At 36.8% G+C, this 17,041-nt stretch overlaps 1 protein-coding gene across 12 annotated transcripts in view; it reads right to left on the reverse strand.

The window, feature by feature from the left end:
• The window catches only part of LOC143258477 (sodium channel protein para-like), a 207,065-nt gene that overhangs the window by 64,671 nt on the left and 125,353 nt on the right, over positions 1-17,041 (reverse strand). For 10 of the 12 annotated variants that reach the window (XM_076517514.1, XM_076517511.1, XM_076517513.1 and 7 more), the window contains 2 exons: positions 3,680-3,841; positions 1,525-1,741 (listed from right to left, as the gene is read on the reverse strand). In XM_076517514.1, coding sequence (XP_076373629.1) covers positions 1,525-1,741; positions 3,680-3,841 — 379 coding nt within the window. The remainder of the gene's footprint in view (positions 1-1,524; positions 1,742-3,679; positions 3,842-17,041) is intronic. The other 2 variants (XM_076517512.1, XM_076517510.1) reach the window with 1 other exon arrangement.

A 17,041-nucleotide genomic window follows, 5' to 3' on the forward strand; every position in this document is an offset into this window, starting at 1 on the left:
CAAAGAGCAGGAATGTTGTAGGTAGCAGCATCAATTAATGATGGCTGCCATTTAAGGGTTAAGAAGTTACATTTGATTTAAAGGGTTAGCTTACTTTAATCGGGAAAAACTGATAATGGTGTTCAGGTACAAAACCTGTCAATCTTGCACAAAATTTTTTTATAAATTTCAGTACCTGTTTGAAAACCAAATCAACAAAAATATTGTAATTGTTATTCCTGTCTTTTATTTTGAAGTCTAATTGTGCATAAAAATTATCAATTTATATTTAGCTATATCATCCACTTAAAATTAGCATCAAACAGACTCTTATTGCTCTGGTTTTCTCTATTGTATTTAAAAAGTAATCTACCTCTGATTTAAACAACAGATTTTAAGCCAGTTTTTGCTAATTATCTAAAACTTCATGTGAATATTTTAAAAGCCCTAAAACTACTTTAAATACATTTAATTGAAGAAACTTTGAAAAAGGACAGTAAACATTTTGAAATTCTGAAATTTTTCCATCAAGTAGTACAATTATGATTGAGATATTTCTTTTGTCACATCAATCATAAAGCAATGTGGATTAATGTTTACATATATTTGTCAATACTTTTAGATTATTAATTGTTGCAAATCTACTTAGTTGGATGAGTATAGAAATATAATAGTAACAGACCATTCTGTAAAGTTAAATTTGTTTCTTAAATAAATTAAAATTCAGATGGCCAAATATCAATATTCTGTTCACCAGAAAAAATTCTAACTTCAAAGCACAATGTATTACTACTAAAATGTCTATAGTTAAATCATTTTAAGACAGCAAATAAAAGATATTAGTTACGAGTTGTTCAAATTGATTAAAACAGTTCAATAATCTGTTAAAACCACAACTTCAATAGCCAGCAAAATGAATATTTAGTAGCAGAGTTGAAATTTTTGTAAGGAAAGTTACAAACTGGTAAGATAAATAGAAATTAATTAGCAGTAATAATTACTGTGCACATGTAAGTCATTTACACCAGTGCTTAAAACACAAAAACTCTTAAGCCCAAATCTACTATATAGTTTTTAAGTAACCACTAAGTTTTAAATATGTTGAAATTCACAATTAAAGTATTTGTGAGATTAACTTATATACATGTAAAAATGTAAATCTGGATTAATAAACTATTAATGTATGTACATCCACAAGCTTTGAATTTTGCTTGAATCACATACAGACAAGGATGGTAAGTATGTGTAATTTGTCAAGATGCATGTATTTTAGAAATTGAAGCCACACAGTACCAGAATATGTAGTTATGACGTGAAAACAAATACTTGTCTAAATACATGAACACTCAAAATGTAATTTTTTTCATGTGCCTGAAAGCACAGCTTATTTTTTATATTATCATTTCTAATAAAAAGGAATATACAGCAACAACATATATGTATTTGCTAAACTTAATTCTATTCAGTATAATCTACATTAAAGTGTAAAGTTTGCTTAATTGTCTTAGCTGAACAGAAACTAATACTTCAGGGTGTGAAACATACCACAAATTGCAATCTCTAGACCATCAGTAACTACCATGTCCAAATCTTTGAGTTCCTTAGGGCTTTTCTTTTCCTTCATCTGAACTTGTCCATCCACGATCATGTCTCCAACTGGAGTATAGTCTTCCATGTCTTCTGGGTGATCTGGTGTCTGATCTCCAATCTGGTGTCTGGCCTTAGGTCTGATGCTCTGTCCGTTCAGGTGGAAATAGATAATCTACTGATGCTTTAATTGACACCGTCATGATATACAGATAGTCATATAGATTAACTGTGATTAAACTAATAATTACTAAACCATTTACTAAATATTGCTACTGTATTTAAATTTTATATAAACAATAAGAAATCCTTTACAAATCAAGTAAAAATTGTCACTTCACAAAAGTATCATTAAATTTGTATGAATGTTCAAGCAGTTAAAAACACGTAAATGGTCTGAAAATATTCCACATTTAATTGATTTCATTTCAGTCACAGACTTTTATGTTAACACTCCTACGAAAAGTGGGGCCTAATAGGCCCCAGAGCAACTTGAAAGGTTATTAATATTAGGTTAATAATTCTGTATTTAAATGAAATTGCCATTTAAATCCATTAATGAATGGATTAACGAGATTCCCACTGTCCCTATCTACTATCTAGCAAAACCACAGCCAGGGGAACGGGCTTGGAGAAATCAGGATTAGAAACATCATTTCGTAGGAGTGTTAAAAGTGCTGACAATTAAATCATACCTTTAATATATATACATATATTTTAGTGAAAATGAATACATTTTAATAAAGTTAAATAAGCAAAATCACAAGGAAGAACTCTGTTAAAACAGTAAATCTAAACCTCTGACTAATTATATTAGTTTGTTATAACTTAAAAAAACACAGTATAGTTTATACACTGGGATCTTTTCAATTAGCGCAGTGGTTTTTGTTTAATTTATTTTTGTTTTGGCTTGTTTTATAAGTTATAACTTAAATAATAAGGCCATTTAACAACATGACACTACTATATGCAAATGCACACCTTGCTGTATATAAAGCTTGTTTAGGGCATGATAGTCATAGTTGCCTTGGTGAATGAGTGGTGGTTTGGAGCTACACTAGTTTGTTTGGATAGCTGGATGGGATGCTTCATGGTGGTATAGTTCATCTACTGTGCTGTCAGTTAGTGCCTTTCTACCATATTAGGGGCTGGAAAGCTAACTTCAAGAGGTAACTTTTCAATATACTTACACCCAAATGATTGTACCTTATTTCCTTATTATTGTTTTTGTTTCAATTTATTTTTTTCTTCTTTACTTATATTAAAAAAAACAAGCCGAAACAAAAATAAATTTAACAAAACACATTGCACTATTGGAAAAGATCCCAGGATACAAGCTATGTTTTTTAAGTTGCAACAAACTAATATAATTAGTCAGAAGTTTGGATTTGCTGTTTTAATGCAGTAATTCCTTGTGATTTTGCTTATTTAACTTCATTAAAACATATTTATATCCATCAAATATTTTCCAGAGTTTTGCCAGAGACACAATTATCAAACTTCAAATTAATAAATATTTATATTTTTTATTATCATAATCAAAGATAATGAAAATTATAATAGGCTATGTATTCTATGTAAGTGTACAAAAAAGGAATTACTATACCTAATAAAAATTTGTGCTGTTATAAATGTTTATGTTTGCAAGATATTAATCATCTATGAATTAATAAGTACATATGCAAGACACAGAAGTTGTACATACACCCATAGAATCAACTCTGAACTAGTTATAACATGTAAAAATTGATATGTTAAGACATTTTGTTCTAAATAAAGGTTGCATAAAAGGTTCACTGACAGTATTCTGCAGAATTGATTCCAGGTTTAATTTATTACATTATGTTATCTTTTTGTATTATTCAAATGCAGCTACATTTTTATAAATGCATACTATAACTTAAATTTTGTTTTAGATAACAATGGATCCAATTACATCTTTTTGAATATCATTAACATTATTAAATTATAAATCATAATCCAATTTCTTTAAAATTTACTTGAACCTTTGTGCAAAAGCACAGTATCTTGCATATTCTTATAAATAATGTAAACAAACAATTAATATTGGATGAAATAGTACCATTCTAAAATACAAAAATTAAATAAATACCTTCAAAAGTGCTAAAACATTAGATTTAATCCAGTTAGAAGCTCGAGAAAATCGATTGAAAGCTTCTTGCAACCCTTGGGTATCACCACTATCTGAAGTTGGTGCAGAGAGATTAGATGCTCCAAAGGAAGAAAGCAGCAGAGCAAGAAAGAGATTCAATACCTAGTGGATAGAAAGAAAACTTTTAAACATGTACTCAGTAAAGTAATAAAACACTTTATATTAAATTAATGTTAAAATGATTTTTAAAAGTACAAGTGGGCTAAAAAAACTATGATAATTAGAAACTTATCTGCAGATTCACTTGGGCAAGTAGATGTTATTACTTAAACATTTCTATACAGACATTTAAAACAGAACTTCTCTAATACATAACAACAAAAACTGAGAGCAGTTACAAACAAGGATTCTTAAAATACCTGTGGGAATGCTGATCTACAATCATTATTAGTTTTGATTTTTACAAAACATTGATTTTGGGAAACCTTATAATACATGTCAATTTTAAACTATCAATATATATTGCTACTCATTATAAATTACATCAAATATGTGACACTATATATTTAAATGATATGGCTTTTACACATCTCTCTAATATTTATTTACAAATTAAACTCAGATTGTCTACATAGAACCAAGTTACTACACTTATCATACATAATTAAACTTTGCATACAAAACTGTTTTATATAATTTGATTAACACCTCATGAATTAAGCTTCATCCAAAATCAGACAAATAATTTATGACTTCATAATGAATAAAGTGAGCACTAAAAACATTTTATTCAACATGGGAATTTTTGTGAAAATAATGACTGAAACAAAATTCAAGAGTTATGTAGTTGTGTATGTAAACTTGTGAAAGAGTGATGATTAACCAGGTTCTACATCCTGTAAAATGAAAATATACACAAAGTTACAAACAAACACACACACCCACAAATATATAAAATTCATAAAAACAATAAAACAAACTATAACAAATTATTACAATAAACAATGAGTATCCTTTAAAAACTGCTATTGTTCCATTATTGCCTGAATATAGTAATAATTTAAAAAAAGGACATTAAATCTATGTGGAAAGAAAGAATATTTTAAGTTAACATACAAAACTCTTAAAAACCAATACTAAATTATAAAACTCATAACAAAACCAGCTAAGTACTGCAGTTTTGAGCCATATATAAATTAACTGGCTTTCATATAAAACAATCGCTGGCAAACATTTTGATGAATTTACAGTTTTTGTAGGCTAACTTTGAGAATTTATATGAAAGTAATACTTGTATTTCCAGTAGGTTCTTCCCTTCACTTACAAGATTAGTTTTTTTCTCTTTTGTGCTGCCCTCTACAATCAAACTTTTTTTTATAATGCATGCTACAAATCCTTCACACTCCCCTACTGGAATCACAGGTTCCATCATATTTCTCATGCAAATCATTAACAGGAAAGTACTACTATCACATGACACATGTGACTCCCTCTATTTTCCAGTGCCAAACCATCACTGCAGAACTGAATAGAATATGTAAACACTGAAAGATTGTAAAAAGGAAGATGGGAAGTGTGTGTGAAGGGAAGCACCTATTGGAAATACAGTATCAGTATAGGAAAATTATAGCTTCCAATATGGTAATTTCCTGCTCTCACAAGATTAGGTAGAATCCTACATTGAAAAGGGGGAAAGACTGTTGCAGGAGAAGAAAAGATTTACTCTCAGAAAGTGTTTTAAGGATACTTCTGTAGAGGAGAGGCACCACATCACTTCTGAACAAGGTATCTCCTTGCCATGACCAGCCAGGAACATACACACAGTGGAAAAGGAAGGAAGCATATCTGAGTGGAAGAGGATAAGTCAGGAAAGTGATCCCTATTGAATAAATGTGGAATCTCAATCCTACATGACTAAAGTGGGTAATGGAGTATGTGTCTCATAATGTAGAATGGCTAGGGTGCAGTGAACCATACTCATTAAATCAAATGCATCCAAACCCTCCTCACTGGATACCAACATATGAGCAAGTGTAAAATGAGGATCATACTGGCTTCATCTCAAACTCTAAAATTGTGGACATGAAGAGAATACCAACTCTAGAGCATGACACAGGATTAGCACTGATCCATGAATGTGTCGTGAAGTATATGTAGGAAGTTTACTGCTTGCAACCAACTCTCCCAACTGTGAAAATGATTTGAAATTTTCAAAGGTCTATAACATTCCCATCAAAAGAGAGAACAAGGAAATTCACAGAACAAAAACGTCCCATATACACCCCCTGTGACCCACAACACAGGTGAACTTAATCTTGGGGTGTATTGAGTTGCGTTCTGTGGATGTGAATCCAGCAACTGTGTCATCAACATACTTATACCAGTATAGTGGAGGGTGTATAGTTGAATTGATCGCTTGTGGTTCAATGTGTGTCATAAAAATGTTGGCTAGAACTGGTGACATGGGATTCCCCATACTCATGTCATTTATTTGTAGGTAGTTTTGGTTATTGAACATAAAGTTATTTTGGTGGTAGTGAATTCTATAAGGGTTGCTAACTGATTGCTGGGGGTGTGCATTAATGAGTTCGAGTCTTGGATACAAAGTTCTAAAGCTATCTTGCAGACTTCAGTCATTGAGACTTCTGTAAAGAGGGAGATTATATCAAAACTGGCCATTAAGGCTTTATGATTTAGTTTATTAAGAATATATTTAAAGTTAAAAGAGTCTTTGAAAAAGGAGCCAACTGTTTAGAAAATGCCCATGCTATACATTTACCAAGGTTGTAGTTAAATTATTCATAGGTCAACTCTACACAAGCAATCAATTCAGCCTTACACTCACCACTACACTGGTACAGGTATGTTGATGATAAAATTGCTGGATTCACATCTACAGAACACACACTTAGTTTTTTCAATCATGTGAACTCGATACATCCCAACATTAAGTTTACCTGTGAACAGGAAAAAACTAGCCAAATAGCATTTCTTAACCTCAAAATTACTAGAAGTGATATACAATTCAAAACAGAAATCCACAGAAAAATCACCCATACTGGATTATACATTCCTGAGACTCAGCACATGAAACAAAACAAAAACTCAGCATATTAAGAAACCAAATAAACACAGACACAAAGCCATGCTCACTCGATTGATTGATTGATTGATTTAGTGTTTTATGGCACAAAGCAGCGATGCTATCTGCACCAGACATTCGGTAAAAATGTAAAAAAATAATAATAAAAAAAATGTAGTAATAGACATAAATGGAAATGAAGGTAAAACAAAAAAGTATAAAACCAATGTTGACACCTAGTCTACAATGTTAAGATAGAAGGCAGAGTATAAGAAGTTATAAGGTATTTACTCTAGCAAAAAGGTAATGATCATAACCCGCCAGGAAGACTAACAGGCAAGTTCAAGAACCACCGTCAGTCACCTGAAGTTAGTCTTTCCAGTCCTGGTTCCGGGTTATGTGTCATAGCAACCAGTATCAAAATGTAAAAGAATAGAAGTTTTAAAAGATACATAGCAAAATTGTAACAATGAGTAGCCAAATGTCCAGTAAAAAGATAAAGTCAAGTAAATGGAGTAAAATTTGTAAAAGTAAATGAAGGTAAAAACAAAACAGCAATTAAAACAGAAAATGGTGTAAAAACCAATGGTGACATCCAGTCTTCAAAGTTGTAAAATATTTACTCTAGCAAAATGGTAATGATCATAACCCGCCAGGAAGACTAACAGGTAAGTTCAAGAACCACCGTTAATCACCTGAAGTTGGCCTTTCCAGTCCTGGTTCCGAGTTATGTGTCATAGCAGCTATTATCAAAATGTAAAAGAATAAAAGTTTTAAAAGACACTCCGCAAAATCGTAATAATGAGTAGCCAAATGTCCAGTAAAAAAGATAAAAGTCAAGTAAATGGAGTAAAATTTGTAGAAGTAATTGAAGATAAAAGCAAAACGGCAATTAAAACAGAAAATGACGTAAAAACCAATGTTGACATCCAGTCAACAAAGTTGTAAAGAACTACCTGTAGCAGAATGGTAATGATCATAACCTGCCAGGAAGACTAACAGGTAAGTATAAAAACCACTGTCAGTCACCTGAAGTTGGTCTTTCCAGTCCTGGTTCCGGGTTATGAATCAGTATGGCCAGTACTAAAAAGTAAAGTAGTAAAAGTGTGAAATGATATGCAGCAAAAGTATAATAACAACTCGCCAGGACGACTAACGAGTAGTTCAAACAGTAGCGTTAGTCACCTGAAGTTGGCCTTTCCAGTCCTGGTGTTGAGTTATTTAATGTTCTGGCCATTGTCCAATGTCAAATTGAAGGAGAGAGATTAAAACTGTAAAAAAGGAACCACAATTAAAAAGGTGTAATGAATAAATATGCAACACTTAAATGAGATTAAAAAAATTAATAGCCATTAAAAAATTAAAAACATTATCAAGGTGGACAGAATCGCCATCACCAATAACTCTGTCCAATGTTACAGACTGACCCTGGGAAAAAATATGTTTAAAATATTGCCGTCGTTGAGAATTGTAAAGATGGCAAGAAAGTAAAACGTGGCTGATAGTGATTTGAGTGTTACACAAACTACACATTGGTGCATCAGTTCTAGATAAAAGAAAATGATGAGTTAAAAAAACTGTGACCAATGCGTAGCCTAGTGAGAACAACTTCCTCCTTCCGAACTTTACGGAAGCTAGATGGCCAAAGTCCAATTTTGGGTTTGATTTGAAAAAGTTTGTTGTCATGTTGCTCACTCCAAGTGGACTGCCAGCTGGCACGGAGCCGAGCCTTGAAGACAACACCATAGTCCATGTACGGAATAGGCATAAGAGTGATGGTGCTGAAGCAGACATATTTAGCTGCCATGTCTGCAAGCTCGTTCCCGCGAATACCAACATGGCCTGGTATCCAGAAAAACTGGATTGAAGTAGCTGCTAATGAGAAATGGGCTAGTCGGTTTCGAATATCAGCGAGAATAGGATGTGAGATAATGTGTAGCGATTCCAAGGCAAGTATAGAACTAAGCGAATCAGTATAAATAGTGCAGTTGGAGTACTGCTCAGCTGCAATATGATCCAGGGCAAGAGATATGGCATACAGTTCAGCAGTGAACACAGAAGCTGTAGAAGGGATTCTGCGTGCAACTACTGACCCATAGCAAACCATAGCAGAGCCCACTGAATTACCTGATTTGGAACCATCTGTATAAATTGGAACTGAATGATTGTTTGAAAGATATTCATTGAATAAAAGATAGTACTTCCAATCTGGAGTATCTGCCTTTTTTAGGTGACTGAAAGAAAGGTCACATTTGGGGCTGTAATAAGCCATGGTGGGATGGGCCAACCTGTGGAATCTGCAATGTTATCCAAGGACAGACCCAATTCATCGAATTGCGCCCGGATGCAAAGGCCAAATGGAGCAATGACAGATCGTCTGTTCTGAAAAAGTACTGCCCACCGAGGAAGGAAAACACATTTCCAGGTGGGATGCTTTGGTAAGGAATGAAGTTTCGAAGTATATTGTAAAGATAGTTGCAAATGCGAAGGTGTAGAGAAGGTTCATGAGATTCAATGTATATACTTTGAACTGGAGAGGTACGGAAAGCCCCAGTGCAGAGTCGAAGTCCTTGGTGATGAATGGGGTCCAGCATCTTTAAGGCCGAGGGTCTGGCAGAGCCATAGACCATTGATCCATAATCGAGTTTCGATCTAATAAGAGCACGATATACCTTTAACATTGAACAGTGATTTGTCCCCCAACTGGTAGAAGAGAGAACACGGAGGATGTTCAATGCTCTTGTGCATTTGACCCGAAGCTGCTTTAAGTGTGGTATAAAGGTCAGTTTACGATCAAAGATAAGCTCCAAGAACTTGGTCTCCGGGACCACCGGCAGCAAAACTTCACCGATATGAAGTTCAGGATCAGGGTGAATACCCCGTCGATGGCAAAAGTGCATGCATACAGTTTTGGAGAGAGAGAAATTAAAGCCGTTCGCCAGAGTCCACTTCCGTACACAACTGAGGGCGGTTTGTAGTTGCCGCTCAATATATCTCATGTTTGACAACTGACATGAGTAGTGAAAGTCATCGACATACAGCCCATTCGCAACAGTGAGAGGGAGTTGTTCAGTGATGGCATTTATCTTTATACTGAAGAGTGTAACACTCAATACACAGCCTTGAGGTACTCCAAGTTCCTGTACAAAAGAACGGGAAAGTGTTGAACGCACACGAACTTGGAATCTCCTGTCCATTAACAATTTTTTAATAAACATGGGTAGATGGCCACGTAACCCATATGTATGGAGGTCTCACTAAACGCCATACCTCCATGTTGTGTCGTAAGCCTTCTCTATGTCAAAGAATATTGATACAAGATGTTGGCGGTTGAGAAAGGCTTCTCTGATAGATGTTTCAAGACGAAATAGGTGGTCTGTGGTGGAGTGCTGTTGACGGAACCCACACTTGGTGGGCGAGAGGAGGTTGTTTGATTCAAGGAACCAAACAAGACGAGCAGTAACCATCCTTTCTAATGTCTTACAGAGACAGCTCGTCAAAGCAATTGGATGGTAGTTTGAAGGAATCTTGGGATCTTTCCCTGGCTTAGAGAAAGGTAAAATAATAGCCTGGCGCCAGGCATCAGGAAAAACATTCTCCTGCCAGATCCGGTTGAAAACAATCAGAAAGACATCAAGAGAAGCAGGAGATAGATGGTGCATCATGTCATAATGAATATCATCAGGTCCAACAGACGTACTGGCAGACTGATGAAGGGCCATTTTTAGTTCCATCAGGGTAAAGGGACAATTATAGTCAAAGAAACAGTCAGTTCGAAAGGAAAGAAGTGATCGCTCTGCCCGAGTCTTGATGGCCAGGAAGGTGGAGGAACAAGCAGAAGTGCTAGATACCCGGCAAATGCTTTCACCTAGAGTGTTAGTGATGTTCAACATCAGTCACCTCCTGACCATCAGAGAGTAAGATCGAGAGGGGACAGAATTGTAGTGCCCATTAACCTTTCAATCCTGTCCCATATGATCTTGGAACTGGTGGTAGAAGATATGCTGGTTGTGAACTTAATCCAAGATTCCTTCTGGCTTTGACGTCTTACCCACATAGCATGTGCACGGGCCCGTTGGAAAGCAACCCAGTTTGAAAGTGTGGGATATCTATGAAAAGTATCCCAGGCCCGCTTTTGAGCCTTCTGTGCTAAGTGGCAAGCAGGATTCCACCACGGACGAGGATATCGTGGAAAACGTGTCGAGGTTTTAGGAATACACTGAGCAGCTGCATGTGTAATACAGTCAGTTACCACTGCTACACAGTCGTCTATTGATGGCTGATTTACGATGGCAGGATCAAGTTCTGCGAGAGCAGTGAAAGTGGACCAGTCTGCCTGATCCAGCTTCCACCGGGCACGCGGTAGGGTGGCATCGACCACGGCCAGTCTCTCTCAAAAGGATCGGAAAATGATCACTGCCTAGTGGATTACGGTCAACCCTCCATGAAAAATGGGAGAATAATGAAGGGGAGCAAACTGAGAGATCAATAGCAGTAAAGGATTGACTAGGTGCATGAAAGTAAGTGGAAGAACCAGTATTGAAAAGAGAAAGATTGTGATCAGAGAGCATCCGCTCTACAGATCGACCCCTCCCATCAATAATAGCACTTCCCAGAGGGATGATGTCCATTAAAATCTCCTAGGATTAGAAATGGAGATGGCAATTGTTCAACGAGAGCATCAAGATCTGATTGATCATATGTCTCTCCAGGGGACAGGTACAGAGAACAAACAGTGATGGTATGACCCAAGGAAACACGGATGGCTACGGCCTCCAAGGGTGTGTTGAGTGACAAAGACAGGGTGGGCACGTGTTGATCAACCAACAGTGCCACCCATCCATGTACTCGACCATCACACAACCTGTCATTTCTTTACAGAGAAAACTGCCGAATGGAGATAGTATCAGAAGTTTTGAGAAATGTTTCTTGTAAAGAAAGACAAACAGGATGGTAGGAAGCAATCAGCATTTTGATATCATCCAGATTAGAAGGTAAACCTCGACAGTTCCATTGTATCAAGGTGGCCATTTTTAAGAACGGGTAGGTAAAGTGGCTGGAGAACCCTTCGGTTTACGACCACGTCTTTTTTCTTTACTGTCTTTAGTCGGAGGAGGTCTATCAACCTCCATGGATCCTGCTCTGGGTCGGGTGGGCAGGTTTTTGTTATTGGAAGGGGAATCCAGTGACTGAGGACGCGAACGAATAATTGTTTTGTCTCTTGTGGTGGGAGAAAAAGATGTATCAGAAGAAATGCCTGTATTTGAAACTGAAGGACGTGGATCTTGAGGTTTGTTGGAAGGTATGGAAGGAACAGAGATGGGTGTGGAAGTCGATTCATCAACCTTTTTAACCACGGAGGCCAAAAGGCTTTTCATTTGTTTTGAAAACGATTCTCTTGGAGGCACAGAGAGATCTGTCTGCACTCCCACTGTAGTTGTGGAATGAAGTGCAGCAGCATATGTCCGAGATGGAGTTGTGGACAGCAATTTCCGAGCCTCAGGATAACAATGTTATGTGTCGTTTTCAAACGCTGCACCTCTTTTTCCTCCAACCATTTTGGGCAAGAATGAAAGTAAGAGGGGTGAGAACCATTGCAATTTACGCAATGTGGGTTCATGTGACAGTCATAGGCATCGTGGTCCTTGCCTCCACAATGAGCACATGTCAGGGAACCACGATAAGATGTCTTTGAGTGGCCGAATCTCTGACATTGGAAACATCGAAGAGGGTTTGGTATGTATGGCCGAACCCTGCAAATGAGATAACCTGCCTTGATGGTGGCAGGTGCACGTGGTGAAGTAAATGTTGAAACGAGGGTATTTGTTGGCAGTGTAACTCCATCTTTGCGAGTGGAGATGCGCCTCACTGCAGAAACACCTTGAGTGGAGAGACCAGTGAGAATCTCTGACTCGGGAACGTTCTTCAAATCCCTTTCAACAATAACTCCTCGTGAAGAATTCAAGGTAGCATGGGGTGTAACCTCAATAGGTATATCCCCAATTGCCTTTGAATTCAAGAGGAGTTCACTGTGTTGGGGTGTGGATGTTTCAACCAATATGTCACTAGATCAAAGTTTCTTTACTGACTTTGGAGAGCCAGCAAGTCCCTCTAGTCCCTTTTGAATAAAAAAAGGGGACATTTGCCCTAAAGGTTTTTCCGAAAGAGAATGTAATATAAGAAAATGAGGTACGCGTGTTACTGATGTTGAAGATTGCTGCTCTGAGTATTCAAGATGTGGTCGCTTACCCATTGACTGTTTTTTTTAAATTTTATTTAAATTTTTTAGAGGATCCATAGGAAAAAGAAAAAATTTCGGTACCCACTGACCCCACCCAACATGGAGCCCTACAAGGGGACGCACTACAAAGTCACGCAAGGACAATGCAGCAATGCCAGGGTTTTGTGAGCACTATACCCAAACACCAGCATCAGGCACAATGTCCACAACACCCGTTGAGTACTTCCAACACTGGTACTTGGTTGACTCTAGCCCAAGTGGACCAGCCGATTGACCCAAGGGGGGCCACCCAAAGGCCGCCCGTTTACAGGAATTCGAGGCCAAAGCGGTGTGTTAGGGTTGGACCCCTCAACCACCAGGATCGACTCCTTCACGGGTCGTCACGCACGGCAAACACGTGGGTGGATGTTTAGATCCCAGAGAAGGTAACCAGATATAACAGAACCTTCCCTGGGAGGTCCCCTCACCACGTACAGGAATCCACACCGAGGGGTGCTCACTCGATAAAATTAATGATGAAATCAATAAAATAAAACAGCACTTCATCGACATCAACAAATTTCTTCAAAAAAACTGTGGAAAAAATTATATGCACACACCTAGACCAACAACAATAAATCCCAAAATACAACAAACTACAAAACCTTATACTGTTGCATACCATATATTCCTGACATCAGTGAAAAAATAACCAACATTTGAAAAAAACTTGTAACAAAACATAACATTCCAGTAAACACCAAATTTATTCAAAAACTAGGTACAAAACTAATGTCTATACTGGGTAAAAACTACACTGACATACACAACATCAACATAATTTATAAAATACAATGCAATAACTGCCATGACTTCTATATTGGAGAAGCATGCAGAAAAATGGAAACTAGATTTAAAGAGCACAAAAAAACACCTTCACACGTTTGTGAACACTGCAAATCAAATAAACACAACATAACCATAGAAAATGCCCAGATATTAAGTAGGAACACAAATATAAACAAATGCAAAATCAAAGAAGCCCTACTTATACAGCAACTAAAACCAAAATTAAACCAATATAAGGAAACACCTTTATAACTACACTAATTAATAACCTAACATCCACCTGCAATGCCCCTACAATCTGGTACCCATTTATACTCTTGTTCCTAAAATGCAATCATCAAAGGTCATATTCAAACACTTTCTCTTTCTTAACCTGAAGATGACCTAAGAAGGTCGAAATGGTGTTCTCTCCTATTCAGTAAAAGTGTTAATTCCATACCAGCCATTTTGAGATACAAAAAAATATTTATATGCAACACATTTTCAAGTAGGTAAAATGTTAACTTTATTCTTAATATGAAAATTAATTTACACCCATGCTAAATCTAAAGGCTTGATAAGTTTACAAATAAATCTTTCGTAAAAAATATCTTCTTAAAAAGATGACATTTTTTTGTATAGAACAGCTTTGTAAAGTTTACTAAATTTTGTGAAGATAAACTTATTACACTGAAAGTTAGAGAACATTGTTGTTGTTTGGCATTTTATGGCACAAACCAACTAGGCTATTGGCACCAAACAAAAAACAGTGAAAGTATTAGAAAGTGTAAAGGGAAATTAAGTTACAACTAGAACACTGGTCCAAATCAAATAAAAACTGAACTATAATTTAAAAGGTCAATAGTTCTTAAATAATTAAAAACACTTGTAAGGTGGTCAGTGTCACCATTGCCAATGACACTGCTCAATGTCAGGGGTAAACCCATGGTAAAAACATGTCTAAAATGGTGCTATCACTCATGGTCATAATGATGGCACACCATTAAAATGTGGACTGTTGTGACTTGAGTGTCATACAGACCACACATTGGTGCAGCAGTCCCAGATAAAAGTAAACAATGAGTTAAAACACTGTAACCAATGTGTAGCCTAGTTAGTATAACTTCCTCCTTCTGATCCTTACAGAAACAAGACAATCAAAGTTCAAAAGAAGATTTTAGATTTTAGCTAGAAAAGTTTATCATGTTGTTCACTCCAAGTCAACTGCCTCCTGGCATGAAGCCAAGCCTTCATGCAGGGATATGGTTGAATATTGACAAGAATAAGGTAAGAAATAATGTGAAGCAATTCTTGGACCAGAATAGAGCTGAGCAAGTCTGTATAAGTAGCACAGTTCATGTACTGCGTAACTTCTATGTGATCCAGGGTAAGAGAAATGGCATACAATTCAGCAGTAAACACAGGAATTGTAGAGGTAGTCCTGTGTGCAACCACTGAATTACAATAAACCATGGCAGAGCTCACAGAGTCATCTGATTTCAAACCATCTATATAAATGAGATTGGAAGGATGGTTTGAAAAAATGTTCAGCAAAGAGAAAATGGTACTTCATCAGATGACTCAAAAAAAAAGTCACACTGGAATAGCCTGACCTGTGGAGACAGCAACGTCATCCAAGGAAAGACCCAATTCAGACAATTGACCCTGGATACAAAGACCAAAAGGAGGCAATCGCTCTGCCTGAATCTTGCTGAGCATATGTACAGGCCTGCTGAAAAGTAATGCAGTTTAAAAGTGTGAGATACCTATGAAAGGTATCCCAGGTCCATTTTTGAGCCTTCTGTGCAATGTAGCAGGCAGTAAAAGAGAGCCAGTTGGCCTGGTGCAACATCCATCAAGGCATGCAGGTCAGGTGGCATTGACCATGGCCAGTCTCTTCAAAAACAACAGGAAAATGATCACTGCTCTGTGGGTTACTGTCAACCCTCCAAGAAAAGTAAGAAAAAAGTGAATTAGAGCAGATAGAGAGATCAAGAGCAATAAGACACTGATTAGTTGCATAAAAATAAGTATAAAAACCATTATTGAAGAGAGAAAGGTTGTAATCTGAAAGCGTACACTCTATGAAACAAGCCCTGCCTTTATTATCAGCACCATCCCAGAGGGGATTATGTCCATTAAAATTCCCAAGATTAAAAAAGGAGATGATAACTGTTCAATAATGGCACTAAGGTCTAACTGATCATAGATATCTTCAGGAGACAAATAGAAAGAATAAATAATGATGGTACAACCCAAGGAGACACAGATGACTACAGCATCCAAATGTGTATCAAGTGGCAAAGACTGGGTGATCACATTCTGATGAACCAGCAGTACCACCCCTCCATACACTCATCCATCACACAACCTGTCATTTCTGTACAAAAAAACTGCCAAAATTACATAGGCAGATTTCATAAATGTTTCCTGTAAGAGACACGTAGGATGGTAAGAATCAATAAAATCCTTAATGTCATCTATATCTGAACAAAAACCCCAACAGTTCTACTATATCAAAGTGTCCATTTTTATTTACATGGAGGAGAATGGGACAGGAAGCCCTTCTGTTTTTTTCCACGTTTTTTTTCTTTATTGGACAGAGGTCTGTCAACCACCATGGATTCTGCCCTGGGTCGTGTAGGCAGGTCTCGTCTGTGTACAAAGATTCCAGTGACTGAGGGCATAAATTGTTTTGCATCATGAGCCGAAGAAGAAGAGGAACCCAAGGAAATGTCTGAATCTAAAGCCAAAGAAAGTAGATCCAGGAAACCATTGAAAGGAGTGGTGGGGACAAAGATGGAAGTAGATGTAGACTCATCAACTCTTTTAACTATGGAGGGCAAAAAACTGTGCTGGAGAGATCTGTCTGCACTCCCACTGTAGCAGTGAAATAGAGTGCATCAGCATATGTTTGAGATAATGTGGGGGAAAATAAGTTCTGAGCCTCTGGGTAGGAGATACTGTATATAGTCTTCAGGCATTGCACCTCTTTCTCATCACCCACTTAAGGCAATAACTACAGTAAGAGGCAGTACAGTTAACACAGTGTGGTTCCAGTTCACATTTACTGACATCGTGATCTTTGCTACCACAAGGAGCACATGTTAAAGAAATGTGACATGATGTCTTTGAATGACTGAACTGTTGACACTGGAAACATCTGAAAGGGATAGGAATGTCTGGCCATACCTTATGCTTCAGGTAGCCTGCTTTGACTGTGGCAGGAGAA

The sequence above is a fragment of the Tachypleus tridentatus genome, chromosome 8 (genome assembly GCF_004210375.1).
Source record: "Tachypleus tridentatus isolate NWPU-2018 chromosome 8, ASM421037v1, whole genome shotgun sequence".
NCBI classification, from domain to species: domain Eukaryota; kingdom Metazoa; phylum Arthropoda; class Merostomata; order Xiphosura; family Limulidae; genus Tachypleus; species Tachypleus tridentatus.